The 22,701-nt window shown below is 41.6% G+C and overlaps 1 protein-coding gene across 4 annotated transcripts in view; it reads right to left on the reverse strand.

Moving 5' to 3' along the window:
* Nucleotides 1–22,701, reverse strand: part of LOC146074113 (rho GTPase-activating protein 7-like) — a 258,319-nt gene that overhangs the window by 19,621 nt on the left and 215,997 nt on the right. For all 4 annotated transcript variants that reach the window (XM_083181889.1, XM_083181886.1, XM_083181888.1 and 1 more), the window contains exons 2-7: nt 9,977–10,048; nt 8,398–8,479; nt 5,529–5,592; nt 3,198–4,537; nt 1,351–1,494; nt 631–790 (exon numbers count right to left, since the gene is read on the reverse strand). In XM_083181889.1, the coding sequence (XP_083038015.1) occupies nt 631–790; nt 1,351–1,494; nt 3,198–4,537; nt 5,529–5,592; nt 8,398–8,414 (1,725 nt within the window). In that variant the 5' untranslated portion in view covers nt 8,415–8,479; nt 9,977–10,048. The remainder of the gene's footprint in view (nt 1–630; nt 791–1,350; nt 1,495–3,197; nt 4,538–5,528; nt 5,593–8,397; nt 8,480–9,976; nt 10,049–22,701) is intronic.

A 22,701-nucleotide genomic window follows, 5' to 3' on the forward strand; every position in this document is an offset into this window, starting at 1 on the left:
TGCCCGCGTTAGGAGTGCTTTGCTGAAAATGCATATTAATTATAACGCGATATAGCTATTGGGACACCTATAAATGGCTGTGCAACGGAGTTCTACAAAGTATTAGCTGCAGCTTTTTTTTTTGGAGGGGGGGGGGAGATAAAGTACTAATGGCCAGTTCCTGACATTTTTTTTAAACACATCCTATAAAATTAGAGTTAGGGGCCAATTGGCTTGTACTTTATGAAAAAAAGTATTTGGAAAAAAAAACCTGCAGCTACTACTTTGTTTAGTACATAGACCCCTCAGTTACATGCAATATGCAAGTGTCTCATATCAAATGAATCAGCACATTCCCAAGAATAAAATATCAAAAATTGGCTACCGCTAGTGGAGTTACACAGCTCACTCCCGCCAGGCATCTCGCTGCATGGCTTATTGAGGCTAAATGTAGGAAGACACACCGTTATGCCTGTAACTGTCGGGTACATCATTATACATACATTCGAAAAAAAAAGTACACACGTACGGCTGTGATAAGCCATACGTTCATTTCAGCATAAAGTCCATCAACAACATTAACATGATGATGTGGACATGTTGACAACAGCAACATCTATATGTTAACAATGTTGACCCTGTATCAAATACCTGATCAAGAAAGTGGATCTGCAAATATTCCATAGCTTGCAGTATGCTCTTAGGTATAGGATAGCCTGTTCTCTGGACATTTAGAAGAAGGGGAACACCAAACACGATCTTATCCTTATAATCTGGAGCACGAATTTTACGGATGAATTTTGGAACAGTCCTAAGAAGAAAAAAAAAAAAAAAAGAAAGATTTGCATTAATGAAAGGATTAGTTACTTTTCTTAAGAAAGTTTTTTTATTGATAATAAAATGTCGATATTTACTAAATAAGGGGGATTATCATTATTAGGAGCGGAGCTTTGCCAACTACAATTTCAGCTATGGCTTTTGATCCACTCCAAAGTTTGCCCATCTCTGAGGAAGGTTTTTTTTAGCCTATGCCGTGCTGGCTATAGTAACAGCTTCATGGCTGCATCTCATCCTTATGGCTAGAAACAGCCGACTGGGGTCACCTGTACAGGCTGTTTTTGTTAAGGCTTAAACATATTGTACCTGTTGTGTTAAACTAGTTCAGTAGTAGCAGATTGACTAAAAATATTGCAAATTAAGAAGGTCCACATCCAAGTGCTTAGTAACCCTGGCAGTGCCTCCCATATGCCTTGCAGTAAGAGTAATTGAAGAATTTTAATTTATCAGCATTTTAAGTTTTCATGGAATTCTATTTCAGATTTAAAATCAGAGCAGATTGTGTTGATCCAAGTACAATTCCCAGAACCTCACCAGTTCCATCCCTGTTTGCTGGAAGGAGAGTATCTATCCATCAACGCTGTGAGTTTCAGCAAAGACAGTTTCTGGATCCTGTTCAGGTGGGCTGCTGACTGGCTGTCAATTTGCAAGGAGATATTTTCAGGCTCTGGACTTTGTCTGCAAATGTAACAAATAAAAAACGTGAAACTAACTACAAAGTAACTACAAAGTTTTAGGTTTATCTCATTTACATTGTTTCAGCATTAAAGTCCATCAACAACATTCACATTGAAGCAAACCTATAAAAAAAAATTATAAAAAGTTAAGCATATAAAGCTAATACATTATAATCGAACACACACAAATCCATGCAAAAATAAATAAATAAAAACATTTTGGGATATTTTTTACTTTATACACACAAGGAATCTGGACGGAAGGGAGAAGGCTATGAATGCTCATTTACCTTAATTTCACCATAAAAGCTAACCGGACATATCGCACTCCCTACAAGTGCAACCAAACCTAAGTCAAGCCCTTGAGGGGCAGGGTCTACCAGTAATAAAGGTTCCTCTGCCTAACATATTTGTGATTCAACCTTTCACCTATTCTAGCTGGTACAAATCCCCGGCTTCTGAATTATTCCCATTCAGCCCAATTTAAAGTACTTTCACAAATGTCCATTGGGCCTACAACTAATACTGTACTTTAATGCTGCAAGAGGCATCTGCGGTCCAAGATGCAACATTGGATCGCCATCACTACATCTACATAAGCCTCGATAGATGCAATGTGCTCCCTAGGGTGCACAGACAGGCGCTACCACAGGTGCTGTGTCAAGAGCTGCCATTTAATAATGGGGTAGTTGGCCCCAAAAAGACCAAGGCAAAAAAAAAAAAAAAAGAAAGTGGCGCTGATTTGATGAAAAGATCATACAAATATTTAATAACAATTAAGAAAACATGACATAAAATAAAATATTGCAACAATCAGATAAAAATTGGTGATTAATATCTGGACTGGAGGCTGAATAGAGTAGGACCAATGAATAGTTAGTCTTGGCAGGTGAGGATATAGCCGACATCTGAAATGAGTCAGCCCTTTGCCATCATAAGCCTCACCATAGTCTAATAGTCTAAAACAATTCCTTTTCACAGTCTCAGCCTTCTCCTTTTGATTTAAACGAGTCACCTTCAACGGCCTCTGATGTCTAACATATTCAATGTACTTTGCTTATCTTTTGTCCTTTGTCTTTACCTCTGGTAGCACTTTAAATCATCAATACCTCTGTACGCCCTGCTCCCTCAATTCCCACTTCCCTTTGTTATCCCCTTTTTTTGTTTTTTTTTGTTTACTCCTTTGTTATTAATATGAAAATTTGAAATAAAGATTGAATGTTGAAAAAAAAAATAAAAAAAACAAAACAATTCCTTTGTTAGAGCTAAAAAACCTACATCCAAACATACAGAGAATGTCCTCGCACTCCTACAAAACAGTTATGTATGTTCTGCCCCATAAATGCCACAGCATGACAATCATGCTGCAGCTTGTGACTAGACTGTGGGCAGTGTAGTACGTAGACGATCAGATTTATGTATTATACTAAATCAGTTCCTTTGTACAAAATAGTAGAGGCCACATGTACAGTACAAGTGTAAGCCACACAGCAGAATACCGTTAATTGGGTTAAAATGGCAAATCATTGAAATAAAAAAAAAGGGCCCATATCACCAAGAATACAGAAGGAGCTACACAGTTAACATGTCTGTAACTGTCAGATTGAAATGTGTATGCCAATAGAAATGCAATACTGTACATAACCAGTTAAGGCAGCATGTCAGATGAGCATGATCGCAAATAAAAAATAAATCATTACTTACCTACTACAATCCGTGATGGATGACATTTCCGAAATGGTTATGTCTGGCAGAATTGGAGAGTCTCTATCTGTGTGAGGTTTACAACATTCTGTGTCTGCGCAGTCCATTGATCTTAACTGTTCATCTAAATGCTCATTTACATCAATGTGAATGGTTTTTGGGGAGGATGGATAGGACGAGTTGCACTCATTGGCAAAGTCAGAGTCCCCGTCATCTGACAACTTTTCAGACCATGCACTGACCAGTTTGCGAAGACCATTAACATGCTCCATTACATTGTCTAGTTCTGAAAATACATCATCATCATTAGGGGGCCCAAGCTTATGAAAATTTGGCACATTATCATAGATGCTTAATCGATTGTCTACAAATGAAAGAGGACTTGGAGGTGCTTCACTGTCTTTGGAGCTATTAGATCTCATCCTGTTTCGATTGCAGCCATGAAAACTTCCAGTTCTCCAATTGACAGAGGTGTTGTCTATAGGTGATAATATAGTGTTTGTAAGTGCTTTGGGAAATGTCCCAGGTTTGTGGCCTTGTGGTATCTGAAACACCTGATCTTCATTCAAATGCCTCCCATTTCTCAAGTTCTGCTCAGATAGATCACTCCACAAAGATAGTTTGGTGGGGTCAAAGTCTTCTGCATACATTCCACCTCTCTTTATATGGCTTCTGACTCTAATAACTGGGCTTGGGGTACTCACAGTGCTGCTGTTCTCAGATGGACTACTACTGCTGCATGTTTGCGAAGAGCTAGAGAAGGCCGTTTTACCTGGGGTATGTACAAGATCTGAAATGTTAACACAGTGGAGAGTGCGCAATTTGTCATCATCAAAGCCATCAAGTAGAACTGGACCACTGATAATAGGTCTGTCTATTGGATGCAGATTCCTCTTTACGGTGGAACTTCTCAGCCGAAGCTTTTCCATTTTCCTAAGCAAACTACCTTTCTTACTATGCGGCTTCTCTATCAACTTTTCCTCGCTAATAATGTTTAGCATGTCACTTGGAGAGGGGGAGCCACTGAAAGTAGAATCTGTAGAAGCGAGTTTTACGGAGGAGCACCTTGAAGAGCTTCTACTAGTCTCCAGTTCCTCGTATGCTTTGGGGAAGCAGTCACTCTCACTACTGCTGGAGCTGTGCAGTGAAGAAGCATCCTGTCTTTCTCCCTGACCTGCAGAATCCGCTTTCGGACCCTTTGTCCCTGGTACATCAATGCTAGAGGCTTCCTCACGTGAAGAACAATCAAAATCTTCCAGTCGGGACCAGCGTTGGCTTTGTCTCTGATAAGACCATTTGTTGCTGATGGCACAAGGTTCATCTTCTTCCGACTCATCACTCTAAGAGGAAAAAAAGATATTTTCAGTTTCAATACAGAGAATTTCCCTAAATGCAAACACAACACATTTAATGCACACAAGATATATTTAGCAGGCAGATTTTCCTATCTTTTGTTTAGGGTTCTGAGATGGGAAAGGTGGCAACCTCTAGCTTACTCAACTCAAGGTCAGGCCAGTTAGCGGATTTGACATGTTAACTAAGCAGTACAAAATAGAACAAATAAAGCACTTTGACTCCCATTGCACACATGCCTATGTAACCTTATTATAAGTGGAGTATCCTTCTGAGCTGCAGAGTCGTCTTTTTTCAGCTTTACAAACCAATTTACGACATTCTTTCCACACATTATTATTGTGGACATGGGATAGGTTTTAAAAATGCAAAGATGTCAAAATACTGGTTGTGATCCAGGGCAAGTACTGACCCTTCTGCATTGGAAGCAAGAGCAGCACACTTATTTTTAACTTTTTCTTTCCTTTTTAATTAGGGTTGTGTTATATAGGTTCTAGTTCCCTCACTGTGCAGCACTTTCGCACCTTACGAATCAAAGCCCATAATGAATATTATCTTTCTTCAAATTATCTTTGTCATTTGCTAGTGGACACCGCTTACTAGAACTAAGGAAACAGTTGGGGTTGATTCAATTGTAGATAGCACCAGGAGCTATTAAAATCGTGGTTGTTTAGCCACAGGTATCGGCATTCTTTGACTCACAGAAAGTGCCCCTCCGCAATGCTGTTTGCTTCATATGGAGGGTTGCCAACAGAAGTCCACTAGTCATGCGCGTTGTTTTGAATAGCTTCGGGAGCTCCCTTCCGGGACTAATCAAAGCTGAACTGAATCGACCCCAATGTATCAGATTGGTCCCAGTCAATTTTTTTTTCTTTCAACAAATGCACACTATAACACAAGAGCACCAAACCATTTAGAGCAAGACAATTTCCTTTAATTCTAAGTGAATAGGTAAAAGAAAAAAATCCACCAACAAACCCTTTTGCGCTGACGGTTTATTTCCACCTTCATGGTTGTACATTTGTTCAGCGTGTTCAGACGTCTAAAAAGAAGAAAGCTAAAATGTTTTCTCCACAGCACTATATCAAGACAGGCATACAAGATACACAATAGTTTTATCAAATTACAATGGTTTGTTCACTTTAAACTTGTACCTGCTGGTGCAATAATGATTCTTTCAGGTTTGGGTTAAAGGAAGGAAGGGGAAGGTTTACAACCAATATGTGCAAATTTACTATAATTCCCATTAACAGTGCACAGGTTGTGATTAAAATGTACTCAATCAAGAACGTGTGTGTGTGTGTGTATGGATGAGGATATTTGTAGCAGCATTCTACAAATATAAGAGCCTTTGATGGGTTGAGGGAGAAATGGGAGGCCGATGTTGGGATCATGAGTGAGTGGCAAAGTCATCGGTGGCGAAAGCCACAAATACCCCTCGTACCCAACAGACACAATTCTTTCCACAATTCTGCCACGACTCTTTCCAAGTTTGCTGGTAGACCCTCGGCTATCTGTCCAAAGTGTGGTCTTTTTCCGGGCACCCTTATACACTTAATTTGGGAATGTGGGGTAGTTGCAGATTTCTGGACTAGAGTCATTCAAACTATTGCCGATACAGGCTTCCCGCTAGAAGTTTTCACTGTTAAGTGCTGTATACTAGGCATAACCAGAGATAGAATTCAGGGAAACGATAGATTGTATATAAATAATCTCTGTTCCTTGGCGAAAGTAATAATCGGTAGGACATGGATGTCCAACAAAGGCCCTGACCATAATAGTTGGACGTCACTTGTCAACTACACCTGTAGACAAGAAAAATTTATCTACATAAGACGGAATACTATGACTAAATTCGATCTGACCTGGCACCATTGGGTAAAATCCATCTTTTTTCAGGACACAAATTACGATAAATAAAGAAAAGGCTTTACACAAATCTGTTCTACTATAGTTAGATACACTTAGCAATTTTTTGTTCTTGATGTTGAGCATGACTCCCATTACAAAATAGAAAGGCCGAAAGATAGTATCGGCAACTTTACGATGCCAAACACATCGATACTTTAGCACTGTATAGTATTATTGTTTACTTTATAACTTTCCCTCACCGGGCACACGACATAAATAAATATTGAGATGCACAAAATAGATAAGACTTCCAAGAATCATTATGATGCTACGGATGAGATACACATACTCACTTATAGGTAACCACCTGCCACTTCACCTGCACTATACACGCCGCTGTCACGTGAATACTGTTTATACTGTATAGATGGGTAAACTCCAGTAGGCGATTCGTAATAGCCAGGGACAGACCAGGAAAATTGTCAATACCGAGGATACACTCTATACCCAGGGATAGCAGCCCTATATTATATCATACCCCTATAATGGCACTGGACCCCGGTTCTACTAGCGAAGCAAAAAGAATGTCAACTGTGGTCTGCTCGTTAAGCAGGCACAGGGTAGAACACCGATGACTATGGGTCACTCCAACTATGGATAACTGACCATCCTCCTATTCGGTATGGACAGAGTCTATCTCCCATCACCCTACTTAACCCATGTAATCTTTGGTGTTAGGTCCGGCTTAATCCCTAGCTATCTAAAACCGTGTCTATTACGGGGCAGTGGAGCAGCGCAGTCCACCTTAGGTAAATTTTTACCACGAACTGTACCGCTATACGCCTGTAAATTTATATGTCAATCTGTACCATTGAATGCTGTATGTTTGTACGTATATTTTTTGTAATTGCATGAAAAAGGAAATAAAGATTTTAAGTAAAAAAAAAAAAAAAGACATACTCCAGGTTCTGTAAGGAGCTGGGTATTAGATCTCATGTCTAACAATCCCGGTACTTGTTTCCTAGCAGGGCGCCCTGATTTCCTATGTACGCTCAGTAGTTAATTTAGTTCTTTTATTCACTGCACCCTGAGTGAAATCACATCGCATCGCATGGCCCTTTTTTGTGGCATGAGATGTGAGGTGAGATGTGAGGTGAGATGTGACATATGCGATCTCAGTAGTTCATATGGTAAAACATCACCACTCTCCATGTCACCCCGAAGCGCGGTGAGCGGAGCAGAACACGTCCTCAGACCTTTTCATACCCCCACTATCCACGCCGGCGTGGAGTTGACTTTATATAGTGTGGCAAGTACAGCGAGCCACCGCGCCCGAAGCGTGGCGAGCGCGAGGGGAAACGGAATACATGTAAAGTAATCACGCTTCGGGCTCGGTGGCTCGCTGCGTTCGCCATACTCAACTCCACGCCGACATGGATAAAGGTCAGAGGACGCGTTCCGCCGCCGCTCGCCACGCTTCGGGGTGACGTGGAGAGTGGTGCTCTTTTAGGTGTTTTACCAGATGTTCTACTGAAATCACATCTCACGTCACATCTCATGCAATGCGATTTCACTCAGAGTGCAGTGAATAAATTAACTACTGAGATCGCATCGCACACATCGCAAGGCACAAAAAGCCATGTGATGCGATGCGATTTCACTACTAAATAGCTTAGTGGGCGCCCGGCTAGGAAACAAGTACCAGGCCAACTCTAGTTGACATACAATCAAAGTATCAAATCCAGATCTTTACTGTAGGTGATTTTGCCATAGAGAAATGCATGGATGTAAAATGAGCTTGATTTAGGTAGCTCAAATCCAAAAGAAATAGGTTTAAATAATGAAACGTGACATAAGAGCAATACAAATACAGTAGATCACAGTATCTTAATTGACACCACAGAAATTGTTATAACCTGGCAATTGCCAGATCTGAGACTGGGCTGTGTTTATTTTTGTGAAATGGGGGTTAGCAAATACGAAAAATTTGGCCTACCTGAACAGTGATTCCATCGCATCCCGATCAAGGAATTCATGATCATTCTTTACAATTTCTATGTCTATCGGGAACTGCAAATCTGAAACATATTAACAACAAAAACTCATTCAGAAATGTGATGTGTGGATCATACAATTAAGGGACAAGGAAGCTTCGTACACATTTTTGTGATAACCTTTAAGTGGGACTGCTTTTATTCTACACAATGTTTAGTGATCTTAGAAGAAAATGCTTTGGTACTTTTTAATAGATGCAAACAAATAAAATTTCACAGAAAGTCAGGCCAAATGAGAAACCAGACATCTGCCACAACTTGTATATAGTCCATGCCATTTTAACTTCAATTCCGATGATTGTGTTGGATGAGCATGATTGTAAGTCTTTCATGACCCACTGCATTCATGCACCATTCAACTCATCTTATCTAAAATAACGACTCGGACAACTGAAATGTGGTGAATGGGGTCGTCTTTTTATTTTTCTGAAAGAGGGCGGCCTATTTGATCTAATTATAATATTTAAATTTAACTATCTATGGTGGCGAGGTCAGAACAGCTTTAAATAAAGATTTCTTGGGCCGACTGCCCAAAAGAACAAGAACTGGCCTCCTGCCACATCCCTGTCCTTAAAATAAAATTTTAAAATAAAGTTCAGGCCACCTGCCTGAACGATCTAAATATTCCCCATCAGGTCACAACTCAACTAAAGCGACATAAGGGGCCCACCTGGATCGGTGATGCCCCTGAAGGAAAAACTGTTGCCATGCTAAAGTCACTTTCTCCAAAGGAGTTGCCCCTCAAGGGAAATGAATCTCAAAAGGTGTTAATACACAAATTAACCTAGCCACCGTTCTGAGACCGGCCTCTCCCCAAAAGACGACAAATATAACTGAAACTAAATTAATACCTCCCTTTAGGGCGGGCGGGCGGGCAACGTTTGAAATCAAAGAGGCAGAATTTTCTAGAATCTTCCATAAACCTAACCTTAAACACGCCCATAACAATTCCTAGCCAATAACAGCCTGCTATGTAACAACCAATCCGACCTTCAGAAAAACAAAAACACCCCATCACTTGTTGCCGAGGGCCTCTGGAATACATTTTATGCATGGGCCATAAAACTTATGTCACTTCATGCACACAAGGTGCACTCCATGATCTTTCTTTCAAGGCCTTAATCAGAGGAGGATGCTATGAGGCTTGCTCAGACGGAAGGTTTTCTTTCTTTTTGCCTACGATTGGCGATCGCAGACAGTGATTGAAAGTGAGCGTGCCTTTATGTGAGACTATGGGTGAAGGAGCCAATAAACATAGGTGCACAAATTCCAGTGGCTGCGGCATCAACATATTTTCGCAGTACTGCTGCTTACAAATATGAAGTCGCAACAGGATTTGCGTCCAACTCTGAATCAAGCCTCAATTAGAATGGCTAATGTCTTCCGTTTGCTGATGATTGAGAAAATAAAAAAGCGCACACAAAGTAAAGTTACTGGAAATAATGTCTCCTGATGACAAAATGGAAAGTGGTAGAAACTTGAGAAAATATTAATGTTTTGGTGGTTGATCTAAAGAATTACCTTCATATAACTGTGCATACTGCGGAAATCCAGCAGCTCGCAGCCAGTCACAGGCCTCCTTGGCTTCAAGTTCTAGTGGAGGAAAATAAAAATGTTAACGATATACAGTTCATCACATAAAACCCAGTCAGCTGCACACAATCTATGTTTTTTTTCCATTATATAGATATAATGTAAATTGTAGGGTGGTGTGTTTGTGTGTTGTGTGGCGACTACAGGGATAGGTTGGCAAAGTTATTGACCAGGGTGCAACCAGCACCATTTGTTAGCAGCAGGATGTTTATGATGGGCACTACTGTGCGGTATTAATGTGAATACGGGGAGCTACTTTATATTAAAAAAAAAAAATTCCATTGTATTTGCCCCTTAGAGGCGTATAACATAACTTGAGGGGAGAGAAACGCAATCTGTGGGAACCTAAAAATTATGAATATACTGGGTGGGCCCCAAGATTTTTGTTGCTGGGATTATGGGCATTCAATTGTAGGCATTAAATTAGAATGTAAGGTTATTTGGGAGGAATTTTAAATATTTAGTCTGTTCATGCACATAGTTTCAAACTAAGCCACTGAACACAAGACAAACCACATGTAGGGTTAGCAGCCAAGGAACTGTGCCAGAGAAGAGTTTTTTATAGACTTGAATCAGCACTTTTAAAAAAGAGAGATTATGCAATATATTATAGATATTAAACAACTATATGGAAATAAAAAGGTGCATGAAGAGGCTTTGCCAAAATCGTTGTCCTGAAAATTTAAAATGTTCATCCTGACTCCACTTGGTCTGTATCAAACGCTGGTACCTACTGGGCCCGGATTCAGCAAAAATTCATACAAATATAAAGTCTCAAAGGTAAGTGTTGTGTTTCCCTGAAAACTGTATATTATGGACCCCCACAAGGAAGAATAGACCCCGTCTGTCAGGATCCCCCTGTCGGAGCACTGGCAGTCGGGACTCCGATGTCAGTATACTGACTGTCAGGATCCAGATTGTCAGGCAGTCAGTCATCCAGCCAGCACCTGTGGGGTGGCAGGCATGGGTCGTGCCAACGAAAACGCCTCTAGTGTTTCATTGGCGTTACCATGAAACTGCTGGTCGTTCCCATGGTAATTCGGTGACGCAGGGTGCCAGGGGCAGGAGAATGACCTCACATGACGTCAGCCACTCGCCCTGTCTTCGGGGAAATGGCCGCAAATATAAGGCAGTCTCCACTAACTTATATTTGCATGGTCAGTTGTAATCATTCGATGATCGGCGACATCCATTCGCATGCCTGTAGGTGAAATCAGCGAGCAGGAGGAGGGGGGGGGGGGGGGGAGTTTACACACGCGTTCATTTAGGTGGAGTTTAGTTGACTATTCGCAGCTTTGTTAGTCAACTAGAAAGACTCCCTTTGCATATATAATAATTTCTATGCGTCCGGAATCCTATTGCACCTCTTCAGGCAAGCCTATCATATTTAAGTTCTACATGCATAACCCTCTGAGGCACTTATGTATTATATAGCTTCCCTTCTGGACTTGTAACTTGGTGGGACTGCTATGCTATTACTGGTGCCTGTCCTTGTGTTTCCCCCCTACATCTCTATAGATTGTAAGCTTGAAGCAGGGCTTTGCTACCTCCAAGTCTGTCTGTTGTTACCCAGTTTGTTTTATCACTGTCTACTATTGTAAAGATCAACGGAATCTGCTGCGCTATATAAGAAACTGTAAATAAATAAATAAATATTGCAACTCCCGTTGTATACAGGGCCGATGTAAGGGGCCTTTGCACAATTTCAATCTACAGCCACGCTGCCACCAGAACCCCCTTTCCAACCCACCAAGTGAAAGCTTGAAGGTGCAAACTTAGAAGTTCCACAACTGTATTAAATACACCTCCTTAATTTTGTGATCGCCAAACTCGTATCCTTCTGGAACAAACAGTGGGTAATCAATAATAAATGGTCACCAATGGTCAACTAGGTGCAGTTTGAATGCTCACCCTCATTGAGACAAATCATAGGGAAGTTGCCAAAAACAAAACAAAAAACAAAGACTAAAACGCCATCTATTTAAGATACTAGCACAGCTTGGTTACACGTGGGTAAACCATATGATTAATTAAAATGGCAACTAGATTAGGCAGTTATTTTTTTTTTTTTTTATTACATTTGCAATAAGTGGTAAAACATAAGTATATGGGCATTAGATTCTCTCAGCAATTTATTTCTAGCCAACTATAACGTCACGGTTATATTTGCTATCAGGCCAACCGGCAACAGATGTTGGGAATTAACTGCTCATTTTGTGGCAATTAATAAAACGCTAGAGCCAATGCTTTAACATTCCCACAGGAGCAGGGTCAAAGTATAACCTTCCAGAATTACAGAACACTCACCAGATGCCTGAAAAATGTAAACATGTTTAGTAGGTCTAGAGCCATAGCACAGCGCTGAATTCTAACGGGTGCTATGCAAACTTCAAGATGTTTCACATTGGACATCTGCTTCAAAGGGGCCAGAGAGGGGGATGAAAGGAAGTAGTACATACACTCAAATGCTGGCCGCTTTCTTACAATGGTAAAAGTGATGCAGAGGTCACAGAAAGGGAGTTTAAAAGGAGCTACAATTTCTACAAAACAAAAAAAAGAAAGGAAGTCAATACACAGATGTGTAGGCTAATGTGTTTTATTCATTTAACAATTTCCCATGTTTCTATTTTTTTTGTTTTATTGAAGCAAAAGCACTGAGAACAAATGTGCAAAGGTCCCCCATACACAGTTCCAATTTGGTCAGATTTAATCCGAATTCAACAGATTAGGCTGTTTCACATCAGGTCCAATCCAATGCGCATTCCCTTGCGCATCTGATTGAATCCTGTAGATCATACGTGCAGAACAAATGATAAATCGGAACATCAGAGGCTTTTTAGCACCCGCAATGCATCACATCGAATTTCCCCCAGACACCCCCCCCACCCCCCCCCCCCCCCCCCCCCACACACACACACACAGTTAGTACTTTCACATGCGATATATTGGAGCTGCGGAAGGATCAGATGTAACATGCGATGATATCAAATTTAGGGTCACTAGGAGTTAAGAGGTTGCCCATACACGATGCAGCCCGTACTTTTTGGACTAGATCCCATTCTAATTGTAAAGCACAACAGGATATGCTGCGCTATATATAGAAACTATAAATAATAATTATAATAATTACATCTAGTAGAAAACTAACATCGTTCCGTGTATGGGCACCTTAAGGGTAGTCTTACAATGTCTCCCATCTACTCATACAGTATGCTACCAGCCCAGATTACCACTGGACTTTGGGAGGGGTAGAATTTCTAACACTCTACTTAAAGAAATCATTTTCAGGTACTAGTCCAATTATTCTTCAAATCCAAAATATTTTGTTTCCTGTAACTAAAAATTTGGTACTCGTTTCCTAGCACAGCGCACCCAGATTTTCTACGTACACTAACGTAGTGAAATCGCATCGCATCACATGCGCTTTTTGCATGACATGCGATGCTCCATATTTTCAGATGTATGGCTGGTGTGAATGTGTTCCTAAAACCCCCCCACTATCCACGCCACCTAGAAGCATGGCGAGCGCAGCAAGCCCCGCGAGGGGCAGCGGAACGCGTCCTCCAACCTTTTCATACCCCCACTACTTTATATATTGTGGCGAGCCACCGAGCCCGAAGCGTGGCGAGCGCAGCAGGCAGCACATGCATGGCAGCATTGTGGAGGCACAAAATGATGGGAGGAGCCTTAAATAACAGACAATTCAAAGAGATTATCAGACTCCTTGAATCACTGACTGAGATTAGAAAAGTCATCAGCCTGATGAGTCGCGACCCCATGCTGAGAAGGTCAGGACTCACTGTTTGAGAACCGCTGCTCCATGGTATTTTACAATCTGGTGTGTCACAAACCAACTGCAAGGTCAAGAATCCTCTAACGTTTGACCTTTATTTCGATCCAGATATAACCACTGCAGATATTGATGCTCTTGTATGGAGAATGGCTTCATCACTACATTTCCCAACATAACCTTAGTGACAGTTTCATGCAGGCATTTCCAAAGCAGCCAGCGAGGTGAAAGGCTGTAGCAGTAACCCCGCACAATGATGGATATGGGCAACAACCAGATTTGGCAGCTGAGAATAAACCACTGTGTCATCACATTATTAGAGAATGGAACAGACCCTGGTGTAAGTGTGACTAGTTACAGCATCTGCCAACAATATTAAATGGATAAAAGATGTAACAACGAAAAATATATATTCTCTTAGGGGAATTCAAAACAACTTTCCCACCTCAAACGCTGAACATCTGCTACATTCTCACGTTTACCAGATTCCAAAATAAATAACTGACATACTGTACATCTAGTGTTTCCATTCTCAAATCCCTACTGAGTTGTACTAGATGCTGATAAGGTGCAAACCAATGGAGACACTGAGGTTTTCAGGGTGACTGGTTAGGATCTGGGTTTATGGAATAGAGATTGTCATGGGTAGCAAAAGGACTTCAATATGTGGTCTTAATGGGGACATCTGGGGTGAAATGTTATAGGATGAGAGAATCAGAAAGTGAGAGATTTGGTAAGAAATCTCCAGGTTTTTTAAAGCGGCAATCATTTACACTTCAAAATCAAACTAGTTTTGCAGTGTAAATGATTACCGCTTTAAAAAACCCTGGAGATTTCTTCCCAAATCTCTCACTTTCTTATTCTGTCACCCTATTACATTTCACCCATGGTCTTGAAATTTCATCTTATACACTGTAATCAACCCCTATAGAAAAAATGGCAGCATATTCTATAGTGCTATACAATCAGAGATAAAAAGCAACAAAACTAAACATCGCTTGTAACATCTTGCTTATTTTGTCTGTAATGATGATGTTCTTGATTGTCTGCCTCCCCCCATTTTTTTCTTGTTTTATACCCCTCTCCATGGTTTATGGACTAAAACTTTAAATAAAAATTATTGATGAAAAAAATAAAAAAATAAAACATAGCACAAAACATGCTAAAATAAAGAACGCCACATTGAACTACAGTAATACAATTTAAAAAGACAATAAGAGGTTAGAGGCCAGATTATCTAAGCTTCAAAAGTGATAAAATGGAGAGTGATAAACAGCCAGCCAATCAGCTCCTGTCTGGCATTTTTCAAACACAGTCTGTGACATGGCAGGTAGAAGCTGATTGGCTGGCTGTTTATCACTCTCTATTTTATCACTTTTGAAGCTTAGAGAATCTGACCCATATACTCTAACAAACAGGGCCCTTGTGTGCTTCTCTTACTGAAAGGTGCCAATGCACATTTTCAATTTGGCCTGTTTTCATCCGATTCCAACAGATTGGCCCGATATATTTGATGAATAGTGGCCAAATTGGAGGTCTTTGACATCAGATTGGAGCCTGAAGATCCTATGTGCAGATAAATTGGAATTGCAATATATTGCATGAACATGCTCTGGTAGCAGTGGGTAGGTGGAGAAAACTCCCATTCAAATCAATGAGCGGCTGCTGATTGCCTGAGAGAGCCCATTCAAATAAATCAAAGGTCATATATATATATATATATTTTTCACCTATTCCAACAGCCGTGAGGAACCTTCACCTTTAAAAACTGTGGAACACATGGACATTTTTTCACACAGGCCAGGCTATGAATTTAAACCATACTAATGAGACTATATGGGACATAGTACAATAATGGAATGTCTGTCTGAAGATGCACAACCCTTTTAAGACAAATGATCCCAGCTATATTTTAGAGATCTATGCAATAAGAAAGAAAAGCACATATATGGTAAAGTGCTAAACACATTTAAATACACCATACTTTGTCACATGACATTACAGATCCGGACGCAGATCCGATGCGTACGGGACCGCGCATCGGATCTGAGGGGACATCAAAACTAGCCGATTTTGGTCCGATTTCGGCCAGATCCGACTGATCTGGCTGAAATCTGACCAAAATCGGCTAGTGTATGGGGGTCAGCCACAGAAGCAATATTGATGGCTTTCAATTAACGGATTCAAACTTGTAGGAGAGGGGAGGCGAGGTGCCCCCCCCCCCCCCCCCCTTGGGAGCAGGAGCCCGGTGGCAGATGATTCCACTGCCTCCCAGAGTTGCGCCTCATATCTCCCCTTTTTTTGCACAAAGAGTTCACAAGTCTTAAATGAACAATAGAATACTTGGCTTTAGAACATAGGATGTTTTTATAGAGATGGTGTATAGATAACTGGACAGATTGTGTGTTGGGCAGGGGGTGGCAACCAGCATCAATACACAAACTTTTGGCAGGAACTATGACAGTGTCCACAATCCTACGTGCCGCATTAACCATACTTATCTCACATCTGTCAAGATTAAATGAAGGGTAACTTGTTTTACAGCAAGGCGTGTGCGGCATGGAACAATATATAAAAGGCACTTCCGGGAAATTGAACAGTTTACTGTAGAAAAATAAAAACGTGATTAATTGAAAATGAGCTCAACACGATTGCATTGTACTTTTAACATGCACAATGCATAAATGCTATTTATTGTGTCACCGGCAGCCTCTGTGTTCCAATGAAACCTGCGTACAGTCTAACACTGATATAAAACAAACACACAAGTGCACAGTATATATAGACTCTCCCTATAACAGTTCTCAGTCCAGCAAAAATCCCCCAAAAAACTCATGTCAGCCTTTTCACGTGTCCACCTACCATTTGGATACCCCTTTACAGCTCCACCAAAATGCCAGTCACCTTTGATTGCTTTTACAGTGGCTGAGAAGGTTTCTGCCCTAAACCCATGCACTGTCGACACAAGTTTTTCACTTTTTGTTTGTTGGCAATGGGGTCACCTGAGCATGGGGACCCCAAACTAGTTTATCGATTCACTCGCCATGCTTTGGAGCTTGGCACACTTTTTCGTTCCCAATCAGAATCCACACGCATCATAAAGCATGGGAATAAACGATAGATAGATAAAAATAAATTGTGTAAAACTCATGACGACGTCATGCAGACCTTTTTCCAATGTCGACCAAGCGCATGATGACCATTTGGGGTCAACCTATCATTTGTATGCAGTAAATAGGGCTGCACACTTTGGGATCATTGTTCCATGGATATAGTTAAAACATTAATTGTCTTCAATCCTTTATGGTTTGCAGCTGTAGTTCCAGATACCAAACAGGCTGATCATGTAAGTCAGTGGCTACAGGCCTAAAACGTCCTTAGGGTATGACTGAAGGACCTGGTTGTTCCATTACAGTTTGCAGCTGTGTCCCGACACCTACGTTGCATAGCATAAAGCACAGACAAGGCACTCCTGCCAAATGGAATGTATTGGTTGTTCACTGGACAATCTTATGGGAGGTTTCAGTCACCAAGGCGTCAGAAAACACAAAATGAGAAAATAATAATACAAAACAGCTGTTCTAAAAAGGTGAAGCCGAATTTCAGCTTCGGCAAATTGAAAAAGAAATATCCCAGGCTGAAGTCAACCAGAAACATCCCTTTAATATAATAACAAGAAGAAGAAGTTCCTTTATCAAATAGATTGGTGAATTTAAATGGCATAGAATCCTACTGGGACAGACTCACTCCAACTTCCTAAAGTTACTAGGGGTGCTCAAGTTACAACCACAGTGTCTGAAAAATGGCACACATAGGGATAATTCAAACCTAGTGGGTAGGTCAACGCTGCCCCTGAGGACGCACACCCATCCTCATCTGCATCCCCTCACTATGCTGCCAGCGGATGTGTACGCTTACACAAGTGTCAGCACAGAGGAATATCCCTTGATATTACCATCAAATTAATTTTGTTCGGTCTTCTTTGAATTGGGGGCGGGCGCTGACGTCCTGTGATTGTTTATTAATTGTCATTTTAAATGCCATTTTTGTCTAAAATTGATTGTTTAACCTAGAGGTCAGTAAATGGTCACCCTGCTACTTCGCACAAGTTACAGTTAGGTTCTGTACACCTACATTCCATTCTTGTAGAAATAGAGTAGTTGGTGGAGTTTTGTAGCAGGACACCTCAAAGTAAAAAGGATAATTCAAACCAAAACCACAGATTAGGATTTAAATGGGTCCAGGAGTGACCCGACATACAATGTAAATGTTCAGTAAATTTGCTTAATCTGACAGTGCGTGTTTGTGGTCTTGGTTGAACTCCCCCAAAAAACAACCCAAAAACAATTACATCTTTCAACTAGTACGTCATGTGGGCAATTGCAGTGCATCATGTCAAAGGGTTCTTGATCCCAAATTTAAAAGTAAACTTGATCCAACCTGCGGCCCTCCAGATGTGCTAAAACTACACATCCCAGCATGCCATGCCACAATTTGGCTATTAGGGAATGCTAGAATGATGGCAATGCATGCTGGGATGTGTAGTTTTAGCACATCTGGAGGGCAGCAATAGACAGTTGTGTTCTGCTGCTATAAAAGCCATAACAGAGGTCTTCCCAGGCATTAATAAGTTCCCATCTGTAAAATATTAATAGGACAAAAAAAATTTCCAGGACAAACAGTTCTTCCCTTGCATTCGTGCAATGCACCCCTGGGACCGTAGATTAAGCTGAAGAGGATCCCGGAGGCTGCCGTGGACATTGGGGGACAAGGTAAGTATGAAAAGAATTGTGTGGGGGCAAAAAGAAAAATGATTCAGAAAAAGTATTGTTTTCGGAATATTTCGGTATTTGGAATACACGGATAAGGGAAACCCGACCTGTAGTTCAATTCAGTACAACGATTGTTGTGCAATGTTACTAAACCTCAGTTGTCAGGTAGTCCTGTTGGCTGCATAGAGGCCTTTCATGAAGCTGATGAAGATTGTTTTCCACCCAGTAACCAGTAATGCAGCCAGACAAACAAAAGTTTTAGAAAATTAAAGGAGTAACAGCAGAAACCAAGTGGCGAGTGATGAGAAACTTCAGAAACCGACTACAAGTGTGTATCACGAATGAAGGCTGCCGCCTTTATTTTCAATATGTTGAACAATGTATACTGGGATTTTAAGATTATATACTAAAACCATGTCTTTATCATTAACCTATAACCTGGAAGGTTTTTTGGCCTCACAATGTAGAAAAGCGTGAAAAAGCGCACGCACTCACACATTATATTAGTTGTGTGCTTGAGAAATATTTTCCTTTTGCCAGAGTTTATCAGAACTAATTATATAATTTTGCGATTGTGGTGGATATTTATTTTCCCAACACCCAGCAGGTGGTCAATAACAGAAGCGGAGTGGGAGAGAAGTTCTAAATAAAGTCGGTTTATGACCAAAAGCACACTAAAGGCAACTCATGGGATTTCTCTTTTATGGTCTCTATCCACTTCGGTTACCCAGACCGTCTCTCTCTCTCTCTGGAGCTCTTGCGTCAGCACCATTGTCTTTGATTCATTGATTCAGGCTGAGCTTCTTTTAAAGCGAAGCTTTCTGTCAATCAGGCCTGGCAATTTTCGCACACATCTGAACTGCAACCCACTTGGGAACCGGAAACCATGGTTTCCTCCAATTCACCTCAATGAGAGGTGCCGCTCCTCACACCCTTTCGTTTTCACGTCCATCCTGTACAAATGTCTCCATGGTAGTTTTATTGTCCTTGTGTGATTTGCATTATTTCAGTACAAGACACATTCCATGCTCTCTTTCTTTGTTAGCACACTGTTTATCCAAGTCTGATATGTGTACAGGGTCACCAAATGAAAAAGCAAGCGACCTCTTCTCTCACGTGACCGGCTTCTCAAAAGCTGCATACACACCGGGCGTTTTTTGCCCAGCACGTATGCAGAGCGGTGATGGGGGGGGGCAATGGCTGGGGTGAAATTCGCTCAGTGCATATATACTGAGCAATTTTTATGCCCACCCAAGCTATTTTCCCGGGAAAGAACGCCTTTCCATAGCAAGTTTCCAAGTTGGTTGACAGGAAGCTGCCGTTTGTGTGTGGTAACCAGCCGCTGTCTGGGAGTGTCAGGGAAAACGCAGACGTGCCCACGCATATTCAAGAAGGGGGTGTGACATCAGCTACGGACTCAATCAGCCTCTTTATATTACACCGGCAGAGTAGGTCCCACACAGACTGCGCACACTAGAAAGATCATTTGATGCAGAGTGAGTTGCGTATTGATTTGCAGATCGGCATGAGGCGTATGGAGATATAGAGGAGCAACAAGACATGCAAGAGGTGAACCAGTCACAAAGAACTATGGAGCGGAGAGTTTGGAGGGTACTTGTTTCCTAGCACGGCCACACCGATTAAGATCGGGGTGGTCGTGCTGAAAAAAATCGGGTCGATCGCATCGCATGCGATTTGGTCGCATGCGATGCGATCGACGCGACCGACCGATTTTTGACCCGATTTTTTTCATTGAATCCAATGTAAATTGGGTCCCTGGGACCCAATTTTACATTGTATTCAATGAAAAAAATTCCCAACCCCCCCAAATTGAAGCGCGTAAACAGCAGCCCACGATAGACGCATACCCGAAGCGTGGCGAGCGCAGCGAGCCCGCGAGGGGCGGCGGTACGCGTCCTCCGACCTTTTCATGCCCTACTATCCACTAGGGCGTGGAGTGAGAATAGAATAGTGTGGCGAGCGCAGCGAGCCACCGAGCCCGAAGCGTGGCGAGCGCAGCGAGCCCCGCGAGGGGACGCGGATACCTTCACAGGTAAACGCGTCCCTTCGCGGGCTTCACAGGTGTCCGCGTCGCCACGGACACCTGTGAAGCCCGCAAGGGGACGCGTATAACTGTGAAGGTATCCGCGTGCGCTCGCCACACTATTCTATTCTCACTCCACGCCCTAGTGGATAGTAGGGCATGAAAAGGTCGGAGGACGCGTACCGCCGCCCCTCGCGGGCTCGCTGCGCTCGCCACGCTTCGGGTTGGCGTCTATCGTGGGGCGACGACGGGGACATCTATAATGTGAAATGGGTCATATGGACCCATTTCACATTTTTTGACATTTTTACACCATTTCAATGTTAAAAAAATTTGTAACATTGAATCCTATGCAAAAATCGGGGGCATCGCGTCGCATCGCGTCGGGACCAATGTTAATGGTCCCGACCGACGCGATGCCCCCGATATTTTACCTTTCCGACAAAATTTCAATGTTAAAATATTTTTTAACATTGAAGTCTATGGAAATATCGGGGGCATCGCGTCGGTCGCGTCGGGACCAATGTTAATGGTCCCGACCGACGCGATGCCCCCGATATTTTATCCTAGCCGGCAAAATGGACCTGATTTCAAAAGAAATCGGGTCCATCGTGGGTAATCGTGTCCCTTAAGTAAGGGACACGATTACTCACGATTGTGGCCGTGCTAGGAAACAAGTACCGTTTGGAGGAAAAGGCTTTGGTAAAATGTCACTATGGGGTCAAGCAGCAGAGAGCTTGCCGTTGGATTTGACCATGGGGCCAGTGCAAATCCTAGATCAATTCACTGACTTGATTGGGATGGTATCTGGACTCATGATAGATTGACTCAAGGTCAACATTCAATAAGCCAACCACTGATGGACGAGTGGGTAGGTCGACATCTTAAAATAGTGGACAAACTCAAGGTGACAAGGTCGACACAAGTTTTTAATTTTTTGGGAGGTTTAGACAGAGTGAGAATAGAATAGGGTGCCGAGCGCAGTAATGCACTGTGCCCGAATGATGGCGAGTGTACATGGTGAGCCATGCGAGGGGTCACCATAGTGTCCATGTTGACATAACTTGTGGCTAACTTGTGTCGACCATGTCTATGTCGAACTTTTGCTTGTGTCAACCTTCTGTCAATGTCGACCTTGAGTATGTTGACCATTTAAAGATGTTGACCTACCCATTGTCAACCATTACTGGTCAACATAATGACTGTCGACCTAGAGTCCATCTATCATTTATACCATAGCCGATTAGTATACAGTCACATGATAAATGAAGAAGAAGAAAACTTATTTTAGGTCACCTAAACCGCCTTTAATAGTGTTCATTCTAGCCCCCTGCACCTTCAAACCCATGCAGTTTCTCTTTCCTCCCTTCACTGTCACGTTTACATTACTATAGCATATAACAATAGAACACTTACATTGTAAACTAGATGAAAATACAGTATGCTTCCTGCTGTAAAGGCGTTAAAAGACAATGTTTCAGCCACCATACTCCAACAAGAATCTTACTACTCTTTTTTTAAACAAGAATTAATCAGAATTCAAATATGTGCCAAGGAGGCGTGTGTAGGAGGAATGTATAGTATGTGTATTGGCATTACAGCAGGGAAGACAGAAAATTCCAATATTTATACAGGTTGAGTATCCCTTATCCAAAATGTTTGGGACCAGACGAATTTTGGATAACTGATTCATCCGTATTTCTGAATATTTCAATGATGTATTTTGAAGTATCTTGCATTTATGCTGTATAAACACATCAACCCCATGAAATGCACACAAATATATTTTATTTGTGCATAAAACAAGGTTTCAAAACATGAAACAAAGTTTGTTTACTATCTCAGAAACTGACTTTGAATGCCAAGCAATAAATGTCTTGCACATTTACCAGTCAGTGTCAGTTATGCCCCTTTCAGACCGCACTTTAAAAACGGTATATTGCCGTTTTTTTACCGTTTTAAAACGGTACTGTGTGCGGTCTGAAAGGTGCAGGACCACTTAACCGGTTAGAAAAAAACCTTTTTTCTAACCGGTTAAAATGCAGGG

This window comes from Crinia signifera, chromosome 4 (genome assembly GCF_055691185.1).
Source record: "Crinia signifera chromosome 4, ASM5569118v1, whole genome shotgun sequence".
Lineage (NCBI taxonomy): Eukaryota > Metazoa > Chordata > Amphibia > Anura > Myobatrachidae > Crinia > Crinia signifera.